Source organism: Trichosurus vulpecula, chromosome 2 (genome assembly GCF_011100635.1).
Source record: "Trichosurus vulpecula isolate mTriVul1 chromosome 2, mTriVul1.pri, whole genome shotgun sequence".
Taxonomy (NCBI): Eukaryota; Metazoa; Chordata; class Mammalia; order Diprotodontia; family Phalangeridae; genus Trichosurus; species Trichosurus vulpecula.
The window spans coordinates 176,549,953-176,565,750 of NC_050574.1; the positions used below are offsets into that span (position 1 = coordinate 176,549,953).

The 15,798-nt window shown below is 37.5% G+C and overlaps 1 protein-coding gene across 1 annotated transcript in view; it reads right to left on the reverse strand.

Annotated features, from left to right (window-relative positions):
* Nucleotides 1-15,798, reverse strand: part of NCAPD3 (non-SMC condensin II complex subunit D3) — a 113,382-nt gene that overhangs the window by 40,832 nt on the left and 56,752 nt on the right. Inside the window, 4 exon segments of the mRNA XM_036744398.1 lie at nt 2,976-3,214; nt 6,765-6,872; nt 6,981-7,092; nt 8,641-8,748. Of these exon segments, the coding sequence (XP_036600293.1) occupies nt 2,976-3,214; nt 6,765-6,872; nt 6,981-7,092; nt 8,641-8,748 (567 nt within the window).

Below are 15,798 nucleotides of genomic sequence, written 5' to 3' on the forward strand. Positions count from 1 at the left end.
TCTATAAGAAAGATTGTTGTAGATCTGCGTATGATATGACTTTAAAAAATAAAACCATTTAAGAATAGCTAAAAAGAGTAATTATCATATACAAATGAGATGTGAGAAGAACCAACACAGAGGAATTGGATGGGGGGGGATGGCTGTTAGTTCTGGAAACCTACTTTCATTGGGAATGGGTTCAAGAGGGAACAATACATATATGTAGAAGAGTAAAAAAGTCTTCTAAATTCAGAAAGAAATAAAACACTAAGGAGATAGGAAGGGGGGAGAGGATAAGGGAGGGATGTCTAGAGGGAAGGGGGAGGGAATAGGTCAAAGGGGGGTAGAGAGGGGTGTTTAGGTTTATGAGAATGGGAGGATGAAGGAGGGATCCTTAGAGGGGGGGCAGGTTAAGTAATTGGAGGGCAAGGTAGCAGGTAGAAGTAAAGTAAAGGAACCAGGAGAGGTATGAAATAAGAGACAGGCACAAACATAAAACGAAGACCAGGAGTAGAATTTGTTCGGGAAAGTATATGTTTATATATGTATATGTGTGTATATATGTATATGTATCTCTCTCTCTCTCTCTCTAAATATATCCATACTTATTTGTAGCTTTCTGAGGTAGGGGGAAGAGAGAAAAAAGAACAAAGTAAAAAGTGTACAGCAGAGAAAAGAAAACTTACAAGAAAGCAAAGATGGACAGCTCTCAACACAATGTGTAGTATTTATTACACAAGCTGTCTTGAATGGAAATTTATTGCTATATATTTTGAATCCTCTCTTATGTTCTGTTGTGCACATGGCATTTTTTTCCTTTCTTATTTTGCATTTTTAAGTTTTAATATTTAAGTTTATAATGTTTCTTTTTTTCTTATTGTGTATTTAAGTTTTAGTATTTAATTCTAAAAGTGAAAAAAAATTAAAAAAAAAGAAAAAAACATTTGTTTAGAGGGGAATGTTTGGGAGAGTTTGGCTTGAATGCTCCCTCTATTCTGTCATCTTGGCTCCTGCCTTGACCCCTTCTGAGCAACAGACAACAAAATGACCAAGGGGAACAGATAATGAAACATATCTCATACTTCATGACAGAAAGGTAGGAGACTACGAGGCCTTAATGGTGTATATACTGTCAGATGGAGTCACTGTATCTGCCGTTTTTTGCGTAATTATTTTTATTACAAGGAGGAGGGTTCAATATGGGGCTGGGAGATGGAAGAAAATCATTCCCCCAGTCCACAAGAAGTCAATGTAATGAAAAGGAAAAGGTACCTCTTCCTAACTCTCTCATCCCTCAATCTTATCTCTCCTCCCTTTCATAGCGAAATTTCTTTTAAAGGAGTCTGTACGCACAAGGGCTGTTTCATCAACCACTCACTCCTCAATGCTCCTCACCCCCTCTCCAGTTTTGGTCTCTTTCTATGTCACTACTCTCCTGAAACTGCCTACTCCAAAATCACCAGGAATCTCCAAATAGACAATCAATTAATAAGCAGGCACTGTGCTAGGTGTTAGGGATACAAAAAAGAGGCAAGTGACAGTCTTTGCCTCTCAAAAAGCTACAATGTAATGGGGGAAACACTGAACAAACATATGCAAAAAAGCTATCTATAAATAATAATTAACAGAAGGAAGGCACTAGAATTAAGAGGGTTTAGGACAGGCTTCCTGTAGAAGATGGGATTTTGTTTGGGACCTGAAGGAAGCTAGGGAAGGCAGCAGGCAGAAGTGATGACAGAAAGCATTCCTGACACAAGGGACCGCCAGTGAAAATTCCTGAAACCAAGGCGTGGACTATCTTGTTTGTGAAACAGCAACACAGGAGACCAGCCTCACTGGACTGAAGAGGACATAGTGAAGACTAAGGTATAAGAAGACTGATAAGGGGGTAGGAGGGAGAGGCAGTGCTAAGATATGAAGGGCTCTGAATGTCTAACAGGATTTTTTATTTGATCCTTGAGGTAATAGGGAGCCACTGGACTTCACAGAGTAGTGGAGTGATGTGGTCAGACCTGTACTTTAGGATAATCATTTTGGCAGATGAGGGGAGGATAAACTGCAGTGGGAAGAGACTTGTGGCAGACACATTCACTAGCAGGCCATTGAAAGAGCCCAAATTTGAGGTAATAGGGGCCTGTACCAGTGTGGTAGCAGTATAAGAGAGAAGGCATAATATTTGAAAGATGATGAAAGGTTAAATCAAAGGCCTTGGCAAGAGAATGGATATGAGGGGTGACAGTAAGTGAGGAATTGAGGATGATACCTAAGTTACTAGCCTGGGGGTCTAGAAGGATGGTGGTGACCTTCGTGGTAATGGGGGAAGGAGGGCTGTGGCTGGGGAGGATGAAGGCAGGGTATTGAGGGGGAAAGATAATGAGTTCAGTTTTGGACATGCTGAGTTTAAGATGTCTACTAATGTCTGAAAGGTAACTGAAAATGCCAAATAGCCAAATCTAGTACCTTTTCATAAGACTTAAGACTTTTTGAGCTTTCTACAGCTTTTGAAAATTGACCAATTCTTGGCTTCGATGACATGGCAAGTATTGATTAAGTGCCTGCTTTGTGACAGGCACTATTCTAAGCACTGGAGATACCAAGACAAAACTGAAGCAGTCCCCACCCTCAGGTAATTTACTACATTCTTTGCCAGGAGACAAAATGCCCTGTATTCTACCACTTGCTAGTACGTGTAGAAGCCATCTTTCATGACTAGAAGGCATTCCCTCTATATCTCTGCCTATTGCAATCCTCACACTTCCACACATCCCTAGGCGAGGGATCTCTCCCTTGCTAAAATGTCTAATAGCACTTTCTTTGGAACTTTCCTTGGCCTTTTTTGAACTCTATCTTGTATTATTTTTATTCATATGCATTTCATATGAAATGCTCCTTGGTGTCTACTCTCAGTTTTTCACTGTTGTATTTATGGTGCCTAACACTGTGCCTGACACATAGAAGTTATTTGTGGCTCTAATTGCACAAACTCTACATACCTGTAAGAGGTTGGTCAGCAAAATAAGGGTCTGCTTTCGGATGAAAGGATCTGAGTCTTTCAGACATACGGAGATATTAGGAATGTATCTGTCCACCATGACCGTGTAGCGAATACACAGATCACACAGAACAATAATCACATTGTTACGGACAGCCACTTCTTCACACACCTCCAGCTCACGCACCAGGGCTGCAATGCATTTCTTTGCAAGATCTTCATGCTGTAAACATAATTTGCCTGTAATAGGAGAGAATTAATCATTAGTGACATGTTCTATTTTATGCCTAAATCACCTGAGGCTTATCTTCTCTAAGTTTTCATTTATTATAAGTCAATACAAACACCAACATGAAGCCAATAAAACAAGAAGCTAAAGTAAAATCACACAACACCAAAAATAAGACAAGGTAAAGTATCTTAAAAGAAAGTAAATTCTAGGATTTTGTGAGAAGCATTCCATGGAGAGTCAAAGCCTAATGAAACAATCTTCCTTTCTCTATTAGGCAATGTGTCTGCCTTACAAATAACATATGTGAGAGGAACCACAAAACTTAACAGATGAGGCACTGAACTTGGAGTCAGAAATGCAAGGATTTAATTTTCTTGGTGGTTGCAATTTATTTCCTCTGTGCCTTCTTGTTCATTTGCTTATTCCACCTTGACAAACCCCATCTCCTGACTGTGGCTCCCATGCTCACCCAGTGCCACCAGTCTTTTCTTTGTTTTGAATTCACAAGATTTTGACATGTAATCTTTAATTTTCCAAAAAGAAAGTATAATATCGCATTGAATTTTATGCATACCTTTGATGAAGTCCATTTTCCCAAAAACTAATTTTGATGTTTAAACAAGTAAGCTCTCAATCCACTGAAACATGTAAGCTTCAGCTCTTGGATATATTACCTTTTGCAATGTATTACAAAGCCACCTGTCTTTTCTATTCTTATTCACATGCTGCTTGACTAAGTCCACTGTGAATTCTGATCTAATCTCAAACGGGCCCTAACTGCAGCAAGGCAAATCATGTATTCTACCCTACTCAGCTAGCCAATGTGGTTGTTACAATTCCCTTCCTCAGAAGTTCACCTCACACTTTACTGAAAAAATAGAGGTCAATCACTATAAGCTGCTTTTTTTTCATGTTGTGTATCTAAAAGCTCCCTAATCATCCTCCTTAGTCTGTGACGAAGGAGTCCATAGCTGACGCCTCTAATTATGCCCTTGATCTCATCCCCTCCCATCTTCTCCTCTAGCATATTACCTCTAGAATAACTGCCACCACAATTCTACCTCACTATCTCTGCTTACCTACTGGCTTCTTCCCTGATGCAAATCATGCCCAAGATGCGCCAAGAACAACAACAACAAAAAAACCTCTTCACTTCACACCGTAGGCTCAAGCTATTGGCCTCTATCTCTCCTCTCTTTCACAGCCAAAGTCCTGTCCAAAATCATAAATAATCTCTTAAATGCCAAATAGCCTTATCCTTTTGGACCTCTCTGCAGTATACAAAACTGTTGCCTGCCCCTTCCTCCTCAATACTCTCGCCACCCTAGATTTTTATGAAATACCTCTCTCTGAGGTCTCCAACTACCTGCCTTAATTCTTCTCAGTCTCCTCCGCTGGATAATTAATTATTCATGTCCTGTTCTCTACGTGTGAGTATATCTCAGAACTCAATCCTTGGCCCTCTCCTCTTTCCTATATTTTTTCTTGATGATGTTTATCAATGGGTAACTGATGGGTTCAACTTTTATCTCTATACAGATAACTCATATTTACATATCCAGCCCTAGTCTCTCTCCTGAGTGTCAGGCCTACATCACCAATTGCTTATTGGGCAGCTCCAACTGAATGTCTCAGAAACATCTCACATGCCCAAACAGAACTCATCTTTCTCCTTAAACTCCCCCTTATCATTTCAATCATTTATATTTGTAACCTAAGTCACCAATGACTCTTACCTTTCCCTACAATGAGTTGCAGAGTCCTGTCAATCATACCTTCACATCCATCCTCTTATCTGCACTCATATGGCTGACATACTAGTTCAGATCCTCATTATTTCTTGCCTGGACTATTACAATGGCCTCCTCATTGTTCTACTTCCTCTAATCCATTCCTCACACAGTTCCCAAATTGGTTTTCCTAAAGCAAAGGCCTGATCATATCACTCCACAGTCCATAAAGCTCCATTGGCCTCCTATTGCCTCCCACATAACAAAAAAAAATATTCTTCTGGTATTTAAAACCTCTTGAAATTGACCGCAGCTCCCCTTTTCAGGCATACTACACATCAATCTCCTTCACTGAGTTCTAGACAAAATAGCTTACTTGCCACTCCTCATAAATGTACACCTCTGTCTTTGTGCCTTTCCCAGACTTCTCCTAAGCAAAAAGGGCCTTTTGAGATCCTCTAATCCAGAAGTGTCAAATATGTGCCCTGTGGGTGGTACATAGCCCACAATACTCCCAAGTACAGCCCAAATCAGGTTAAAACGTAACTGGGAAATATTTAACAAAATAAACAATAAACAAATAAATTAAGATGTCTAATTCCTTCTTCCACAGAAAAAGTAATAAGAAACTAGAAAGCCTAAGTGAAGTGCCTAAGGTAACAGAGCTAGTTACTCACAGGAATGGGATTAAGAACCACATTTCCTCAAACTTATCTTTTCTACCATACCCCACTACCTCTCCAAGTTTTCTTTGATATAGCTACATTCTTGTGCAAATAACTTCATAATCTCTCAGTAGAACCATGACTAGAACCTAAGCTTGACTCCCAGGCTAATGCTTTATCTACTACATAATGCAATTCTATGGGAGCTCAATAAATATTAACGGAATTGAACTGGTAGTGAGCAAGTATGAAAGAATAATAATGTCATTAAATTTATTATTTTTATTCTTTCTGATGGGAGGGAAAGCTATTGAAAGTTTTTCAGGCCTGGAAATTTTTTGCTATTTTAGATAGCTGGTGGAACTAGTGGATACAGTAGTCTGGAAGACCTGGGTTCAAATCCAGCCTTAGTTACTAGTTGCATCACCTAAGACAAATCACTTTACCTGTTTGCCTCAGTTTCCTCAACTGTAAAACGAGGATAATAACAGCACCTGCCTCACAGGGTTGTTATAAGAATCAAATGAGATAGTATTTATAATAAGCACGTAGCATGGTGCTTGGCACACAGTAGGTGCTATATAAATGCTCATTCTTCCTGTTTTTGACAAATTTAGCTTAGTGTATACTATTATAAGGGATATCTACTAGACATTAAAAAAAATTTTACCTTAAGAGAAAAGCAATTTTAATTTCTAAGAGGATTTTTAAAGCTTCACTAACAGCTATGATTCACAGAGAAATGTTCTCAATACCTAAAACCTCCTTTTCCAAATGCTATCTTCTGATAAGTGATTTGTAGTTCCTCTTGTCAAGAATCCAGGAATACGCACGCACACGCACACACAGAATTGTAATACATTAGCATGTTCCTAGACCCGTTCCTCTTTAATCCCACATAGGAATTCTTCTAAGTCTAACAGTCTCATATAACAAAGGTCAAAGTGTCAGCCATGTGACATCCCCCTCTATCAGCATTCTGTTATACATGCAGATTTGGGCTTGCTACTAGACAATATTTCTAAAAACTCCAAGTGCTGTAGCAAATATAAACTCAGGAACCTGAGTACCAAAGTTATCCTTATTTAGGGAACTACAAAACTATTTAAAGGCAAAGAAAGAAGAATCAGATTTCCATGCCATTGCTCTTATATTACTCTTACCTAGGGTAATGACAGCGTGGGCTCTTATCAGTGGAGGCATGACAGAGCCTCTGAACTGGGACAGTGGTTGAGAAGCTGGAAGATTATAATTATCTTGAGATGAAGGCACTGAGGAGGGGGGAAAAAAGCAAAGATTTAAATATATATTCTTTATGTTAATATTGCCTTTTGACAGTGCTACATTATGTTGAGTTAACGTAAGTCTGTGTGCCTTACATTGGTCCTCATCAACAGAAGCCAGAATAGACTGAATGAGAAGAAAGACTCGTTTCCCCACTTTGGCTGGACATAGCTGGGCCACCTCTCCTAAGGTAAAGATATGTCTCACCTATAGAGAGAAGTGTTTTTGTACATAAACATAGAAAGAAAAGAATTAGTTCTATAGTTGTTATATTATTTTTCAAGAATAAAGTCAGTAGCAACTGCTTTGAATAAAATAAACCAAAAAACAGAATCATGCAAATTATGGTTATTGTTAGTTAATAACGTTTTCCTCCTTTATACCTTGAAGCATCAAGTTGTTAGAGATTTAAAAATATTTTAAGATAAATTACCTAATTAAAAGCAAAATTGGGGAAAAAAAACCTTTAAAGTTTCCATCCTTCCTAATGGACCAAAAGAAATCTGAAGTCCTTATTAAGGAGGCATGCAGTTCAAAATTTTAAATATATTTTTGGTTGAAATATTTGACAATGATAAGAAGTTCAATCTAATAAAATCCAATCGCTGCACACAGGAAAAATCCTCTTCATATTTATCTTGACTATGCCATAGGTGTTAGTGACAGATTTAACTTAACAATAAATTAGTCTAATCAGATTAGTCAGAAAAAGTGTACATTTGGGAAAATTACTTTTTTTTTTTAAATATAAAACTAGTTTGAACAGTGAGGTTTTAGATTCTTTCAAAGGGATTAAAAAGTTAGTCACTGCAAAAACTTTGTGAATCAAGTCTGTTCCATATAAGTCTGTGGATCATTACACAACATTTTCATTCCTTCTGATAGTGATAATATTTAATATAAAAATATGCACATAACAATGCCTTGGGCACTAATATCCTTCTCTGAAAAATAATGATGGTCTTCAATCACTCAGAACTGCAAGTGCCGGGCTGGCAAAGGAAAAAGGGGCCATAAGGAAGGTTTTCTCTTAACTTTCAGATGGATTAGAAAAATGACCTGATCTTTAAAAATGGTGACCATTGTTGGGCAGCCCCAAGAATCAGCTCATTATTACCTTCACTGGATGGTGTCAGATCCTCATAGCAGTACTTTTCAGAGCTACCATAAAATACTTTTTGACTTATGGCCCATCAATCAGTTAATTAGCTGAACCATCACTCCCTCTGAAGGAATACCTTGCACTGAAATATATTTCATAGAAGGGAATGTAGAAAAATTGTGTAAAAGAATGTCCCCATGGCTCTCAGAAGTCAGATGTGTTCTGAATTCTAAAGTATCTCATTGTTATTTTAGATGTTACTTTGGAACCATCCAGCACTACTTACTGATTCTGTATTCTGAAGCTCAAATACCTCACAAGGTACTTTCTCATTCAAAAGGTAAGTAAAGAGTAAACTCAATTCATCATTTACTTTCCTTATTATTTCTATGTTTGCTTCTAACCAACATATAGCATTTGTTATGTTTGCCCTGTTAGAATCAAGTTTGTCATAGAGTTATTCTAGAAAATAAAAATGCAAGAAAACTCAAATGACACAACAACCAAAAACTGTTGGGGTTTTATTTTTTTTTAAATGAGTAAGCTAGGGAAACCCTCTGATTTTCCAACAATATTTGAGATGTATATTAAACAGAAAAACAATTTTTTAAGTTGGCCATTAAAAAAGGAGAAAAGAAAGTGTAGGTGCTTACCAACAAGTCTTCTTCCATATTTACTGTTCCACCTTCTTTAAGAACAACTTTAGAAATATAGTTCTCACATGTGGTGAGGACATCACCACACACCTGGTTCAGTAATTCCTATGCCAAAGTAAATATAAGATATATTTAATATTTTTTAGGTACCTACTATGTATAAGGTACAATTCCAGGAACCAGGGATATAGAGACAAAAATAAAAAATAATCCCTGCCTTAAAAGAGTTTATATCCTATACCCTAACCTATGTAATAGATAAAACCATCTGAAACAATAAATTCTGTTGTCTTCAAAGGTGATTAAAAAAAAAAAACCACCAGCATGTTTTTGTATCTTTTCTTTGCTGTATATCATTACAAAATTTCTTAGTCAAAAACCTGCCAAGAATAAAGACATTCAGTAATCTGGCTGTGAGAATTGGCTAAGTGACATTTATAAGGAATAGTCTATATTTGAACAGTTATTCTCTTCCTGACTTCCACACTTTAGTACAAGGTCAACAGACATATATGTAAAAAAGGCCAGTGCCCTAGATTAGAATAAAACCATTATAAGGAAAAGAACAGAGCTCCTTATGTGCTGCTTATTTACCAAAGACAAATGTTTAATCCATTTTTTCTGGACCATTACAGACTTCAAGGGAAAGCAGCATGGTTCCCCTTGAAGTCTGTGGTGGTCCTGACAAATGGCTCAGTGGAAAGAGTGCTGGATTTGGAGTCAGAGGACCTGACCTGAGTTTGAGTCCCAGTTCTGCTATGTCCTGTGGGATCATGGGCAAATATCATGGCTTCTCTGGGCCATCTATAAAATGAGGGGACTGGACAAAATGATCGCTATGGTCCTCCTTCCACTTCTAGAGATAGGATCCTGTGATCTTTTGCATTTCTTCACCTCCACCCCATACCATGAACTCTATATGACAGAAGGAAAGAAATTACACAAATGTCTTTTGCAGTTCATCCTATTTCTCACCAATATTATAATCAAAATGTTCTCCTTTGGTTTAACAAAAATAATTTTAAAATGATTTCAACATTGTCATTTAGTTGTTCAGTCATGTCCGACTCTTCATGACCTCAGGGATCATAATGTCCAGAGGGTTTTCTTGGCAGAGATACTAGAGTGGTATGCTACTTCCTTCTCCAGCTCATTTTACAGATGAGGAAACTGAGGCAAACAGGATTAAATTACTTGCCCTGGGTCACACAGCTAGCAAGTGTCTGAGGCCAGATTTGAACTCAAATCTTCCTGACTCCAGGCTATCCACTGAGCCATCTAACTGCCTCTACAATGTTGTTACTTGCCTAAAAAATGTTATCATTAACTTGTATGACATGAGTCATAATATCACCCAGGAACTTAAGGCTTTCTGAAATCCATGCTTCCACTCTACCTCTAAGATTAGGTGAAAGTTTGCTAGACTAGATCTCTTCTCAATACAAGGACTGGGATCAAGTACTCTAGGTCAACCTACCATTCTTTTCTTCTTTTTATTTCATTCAATACATGCCAACTATTTTTTTTGTCATTTGTTTAATTAAGAAAACCTTCCTCATCTAAAATTTCTTTTAAAAATTTCTTGAACTGTTCTAAACAAAGATGCTGGAGAAAACTAAACTAAAAACAATCACTTCACTCATGACACAAATAGAAGGAAAATACCAGCTAAAATTTATGAAGGAAATAACTCACTACTTTCAACTAATTAGATTTCAAACTGTGTTACATGTGGAAAAGCAATTATAATGTATTGATTACATGTTATTTCAACTATACAATGGACCATCTTCAAAGAACAGATAAATAAATATAGCTCAGTTATAAAATGGAAAGTGTTAACTGATACTCTAGGTAGATTTAAGAGAACAGAATCTTTGGGATAGCAGGAGCTTCGAAAATCATCTTGTCCAAATGTTATCTGACACAGGAATCCAACTGAAATGTCCTTTACAGAAAATCACCCAGACTCTACTGCCGGCAAACTCACTGTACTTCCTAAGTGAGTACACATTCTATTTTGGACAGCTCTAAAAATTTGGAAGGTTTTTGAAATATTGTCAAAATCTCCACCATCTCCTTCAAACACCATATCTCCAACCACCAGCCATAATGCTGCCCTCCTGTAGTAGCAATTAGATTCGAAGATCTTTCCCATCCATTAATGGGCCATGTGACCTGCTTAATCACAGGAAGACTAAGACACATATGGTGGCAGGAGCTTCCTGACAGCAAAAGGAAGTTATGTCACAGGAGATGCTGAGAGACAGAGAGATGTTATGGCTGCTAACGGCCGCCTCCTGTGATTGTTAGAACTGAACAGGCTGACTTAGCTATACTGTGAGTTTGTTTTGAGGAAGACCCCAGCAGGGGGTGGGAGAGGTTTTGGAATGTCGAGGCTCCAGGCTATGATATGGTGTTTTAAGTTCCTTGCTGTTATAATAAAGTGGGCTGACTGGCTGTGGGAGCTGAACATTTGGTTATAGGATATGATTTTCTGGTGTCTGAATAAATGTTATACTTCTTTTGCCTTCTTTATGGAGAGTCTCTCATAACTTGAGATACAGAACTACACAGGCATATTCACGATTATTGCTGATGTGTTTATTGCCTTACTGTTACAACTGCAGAACCAAGTAGGCCAAAATTAATCCTTCTTTCACAAAACTGGCTTTTAAATATTTCACAATATTACAGAATTTTGTATTAGAAGGAACCTCTGAGGTCATATAGTCTTACCTATAACCAAACAGTGAGATAGTAATCATCTCTTCCAAACCTCCTCAATCTGTTTTTTTAAAAAATGCTTTATGCTTATTGAGGGGATGTCCATCAAATGGGGAATTTCTGAACAAGTTGTGGTATATGATTGTAATGGAATACTATTGTGCTATAAAAATGACAAGCAGGATAATTTCAGAAAAATCCAGAAAGACTTACTTATATGAACTGATGCAAAGTGAAATGAGCAGAACCAGGAGAACACTGTACACAGTAACAGCAATATTGTACAATGATCAATTGTGAATTAGCTATTCTCAGCAATACAATGATCCAAAACAATTTCAAAGGACTGCCGATGAAAAATGCTATCTATCTCCCAGAGAACTGATGGAGTCTGAATGCAGATTAAAACATACTATTTTTCACTTTCTTTAGCTTTCTCATGTTGCTTTTGGGGGGCGGGGGGGGGGGGGGGGGGCGCGAGGCGGTGAGGGTGGGGGTCCTGTCTTCCTTCACAAGACTAATATGTTTTGCATGATTGCGCATGTATAACCTATATCAAATTGTTTACTGTCTCAGGAAGGAAAGAATTTGAAACTCAAAATTTTAAAAATTGAATCTTAAAAATTGTTTTTACATGTAATGGGAAAAAATAATATATTATTTTGAAAAATGTTTTATGCTTTTCCAATTTTTTAAAATTATTTCATATTATAATAACTTCTCAACACTCCCCAAATGAATCTGCCCTTGTAATAAAGCATCATTAAGAAGAGAAACCAACAACTGGCCATGTCTGACAGAAATTCTCTTATTCTGTACCTGTAGTCTATCATTTTTTAATCTTTTAATTTTAAATGTTTTTATGTTTTGAACTTAAACCACAAAAAGGGCCATTTCCACACACAAAAAAGATTCTCAATAAAACCAGAAATCTCTATCACATAATTTATATAATTAAACACATTAACTTCAAAACTGTTCTGTTTACCCTGCTTCCTTCTGAATTTCTCCTGTTCTCATCTGTGCATTTAAAAAAAATGTTTCAATGGTCTTTTTTTTTTTGGCATTACTACTGCTAAAGAGGGCAGCAGGTGGCACAACGATTAGAGTACCAGATGTGGAGTCAGGAAGCCTCATCTTCCAAAATTCAAATCTGGCCTCAGATGCTTATTAGCCGTGTGAACCTGGGCAAGTCATCTAACACTATTTACCTCAGTTTCGTCATCTGTAACATGATTTGGAGAATGAAATGGCAAAACACTTCAGTATTTTTTGCCAAGAAAACTGCAAATGGGGTCACAAAGAGTCAGACACAACTGAAGAAATGGCTGAAATTGCTAAATAGAGATTCCCTCTTGCTCCTCTGCCCTAATTAAAAACCAAAATGGGTGGGAAACCTCTTGTAAAAAACCAGCAAAAGCAAGGAAAATCAATCCACAGAGTATCCACATCCAAAAAGTATGCTTCTTTCTTCACTTTTGTATTCAGGACTAGAAATAAAATTCCAGATACAGTTTGTCCATGGTCAAATAGTGTTGGACTATCCACTTTCCTTATTCTATTCATGATACTTCTAATAATACAGCCTACAATTTCATTAGAGGTTTTGTTGTTGTTGTTGTTTGACAGCCAAATCACACTCTTGACATATATTCAGATTACAATTCACTAAAACTTCCAAATTTTAGAGGCAGAGCCAAGATAGCAGAGAAATGGCAGGGACTAGTCTGTGCTCTCCCGAATTCCCCTACAAAGAACTTTAAATGATGCTCAAAACGAATTCTAGAGCAAAATCCAAAAAAGGATGGGTGAAACAATTTTCCAGCCCAAAACAAATTAGGTCAGCAGGAAATCTGTCACACTAGAGTGAGAGAGGAGCACAGTCCAGCACAGGCAAAACCCCAGCAAGGCAGCAGCACGCTGAACCTCAGCAAGTAGCAACAGCTTCCAGAGCTCTCAACCCACAGAAAGTAAGGAGGTAGGAAAATTGGTCAAAAGGATATTACAGGGGTCACTTTGCTAGTACTAGGTGCAGGACTCTATTGCATTGCCCATACAGAGATTCCAGTTCCAGTCCCAGGATAAGGAGGAGCACACCAGAGATTACAGCCGCAAGGGAGCAAGGAACTCTGATCATAGTTCCAGGACAGAAACAAGTGTTTGTGGTTGCTGACAGACCACAGCACAGGCCAGGGGAGTAATAAACAAACCTCTCCTTAGATCATACCACCTCAGAAGAACTGAAAACTTACAGACCCCGCCCCCCCCGCCCCCTGAACTACCTCTGAAAACAGCTGCACAAAAAACCTGAAGCTTGGAACAGTGCCCCCTCAACAAGAGCAGAGCCAACTTTAATATAAAGTTCAAAGTTAAGAAATAGGCTGGAAAAAAGAGCAAAAAACAAAAAAAGAACCTGACCATAGAAAGTGACTATGGTGACAGGGAATATCAAGACAGAAACTCAGAAGAAGATAACACAGTCAAACTGCTAAAGCCTCAAAGAAAAATGTGAATTGGTCTCAGGCTCCAAAAGAATTCTTGGAAGAGCTCAAAAAGGATTTTAAAAATCAAGTAAGAGAGGTAGAGAGAAAATTGGGAAAAAAATAAGAGTGATGCAAGAAAATCATGAAAAAAGAATAAATAGCATGGTAAAGGAGGCACAAAAAAATATTTAAAAAATAACACCTTAAAAAACAAAATAGGCCAAAAGATAAAAGAGGCACAAAAAATCCACCAAAAAGAACACCTTAAAAAACAGAATTGGGCAAAAGGAAAAAGATACAGTAAAAATTCACTGAAGAGACATACTCCTTAAAAAGCAGACTTGGCCACATGGAAAAAGACATGCAAAAATTCACTGAAGAAAAGAACTCTTTAAAAAGAAGAATTGGCCAAATGCAAAAGGAGGTACAAAAGTTCACTAAAAAAAAATAATGGCAAGTGGAAGCTAATAACTTCATGGGACATCAAGAAATAATAAAATCAAAAGAATGAAAAAAAAAGAAGAAAATGTAAAATACCTCACTGGAAAAACAACTGACCTGGAATATAGATCCAGAAGAAATAATTTAAGAATTATTGGACTACCTGAAAGCCATGATCAAAAAAGAACCTTGACATAATCTTTCAAGAAATTATCAAAGAAAGCTACCCTGATATTCCAGAACCAGAGGGTTAAATAGAAATTGAAAAAAAAATTCATCAACCATCTCTTGAAAGAGCTCCCAAGACAAAAACTCCCAGGAAAATTTTAGCCAAATTCCAGAGCTCCCGGGTCAATGAGAAAATATTGCAAGCAGCCAGAAAGAACAATTCAAATATCATGGAGCCACAGTCAAGATAACACAAGATTTAGCAGCTTCTCTATGAAAGTATCTGAGGACCTAGAATATATTTCTGGAAGGCAAAGGAGAACAATCAAGATCACCTACCAAACAAAACTGAGTATAATCCTTCAGGAGAAAGAAAAAGGACATTTAATGAAATATGATTTTCAAACATTCCTAATGAAAAGGCCAGAGCTGAATAGAAAATATTACTTTCAAGTACAAGACTCAAGAGAAGCATAAAAAGGTAAACAGGAAAGAGTAATCCTAAGTGATCCAATAAAGTTAAACTGCTTACATCCCTACATGGGAAGATGATACTTGTAACTCCTAAGAACTTTATCATTATTAGGGCAGTAAGAAGGAGTATACATAGATATAGGGCATGGTTATGAACTGAGTACGATGGGATGATAGCTAAAAAAAAGGGGGGGTAAGAAAGAGGTATGCACTGGGACAAGGGGAAAGAGAGAGGGTAGAATGGGGTAAATTATCTCACATAAAAGAGGCATGAAAGAACAGTGGAGGGGAAGATGGGGAAGGTAAATATTGAACTTTACTCTCATTGGAATTAGCTCAAAGAGGGAATAGCATACACACTTAGGTATGGAAATCTGTCTTACCCCACAGAAAAGTGGAGAGGAAGCAGATAAGAAAAGGGGGGAAGAAGAGGGGGAAGGATTTGGATCTGATAGAAAGGAGGGCAGATGGGGAGGCAGCAGTCAGAAGCAAAACACTTGTGAGGATGAACAGGGTGAATGGAGGGGGAAAATAGAATAGAGGGAAATACACAGTAATCTTAACTGTGAAAAAAAATTTTACAGCCAAGTTTCTCTGAAAAAGGATTCATTTCTCAGAATATAGAGAACTGAGTCAAATTTATAAAAATTAAATCTATTCCCCAATTGAAAAGGACTATGAATAGACAGTTTTCACATGAAGTAAAGAAAGCTATCTATAGTCATATGAAAAAGTGCTCTAAGTCACTATTGATTAAAGAAATGCAAATTAAAACAACACCTCACACCCTATCAGATTGACTAATATGACCAAAAAGGAAAATGGCAAATGTTGGAGGGGATGTGGGAAAACTGAGATATTA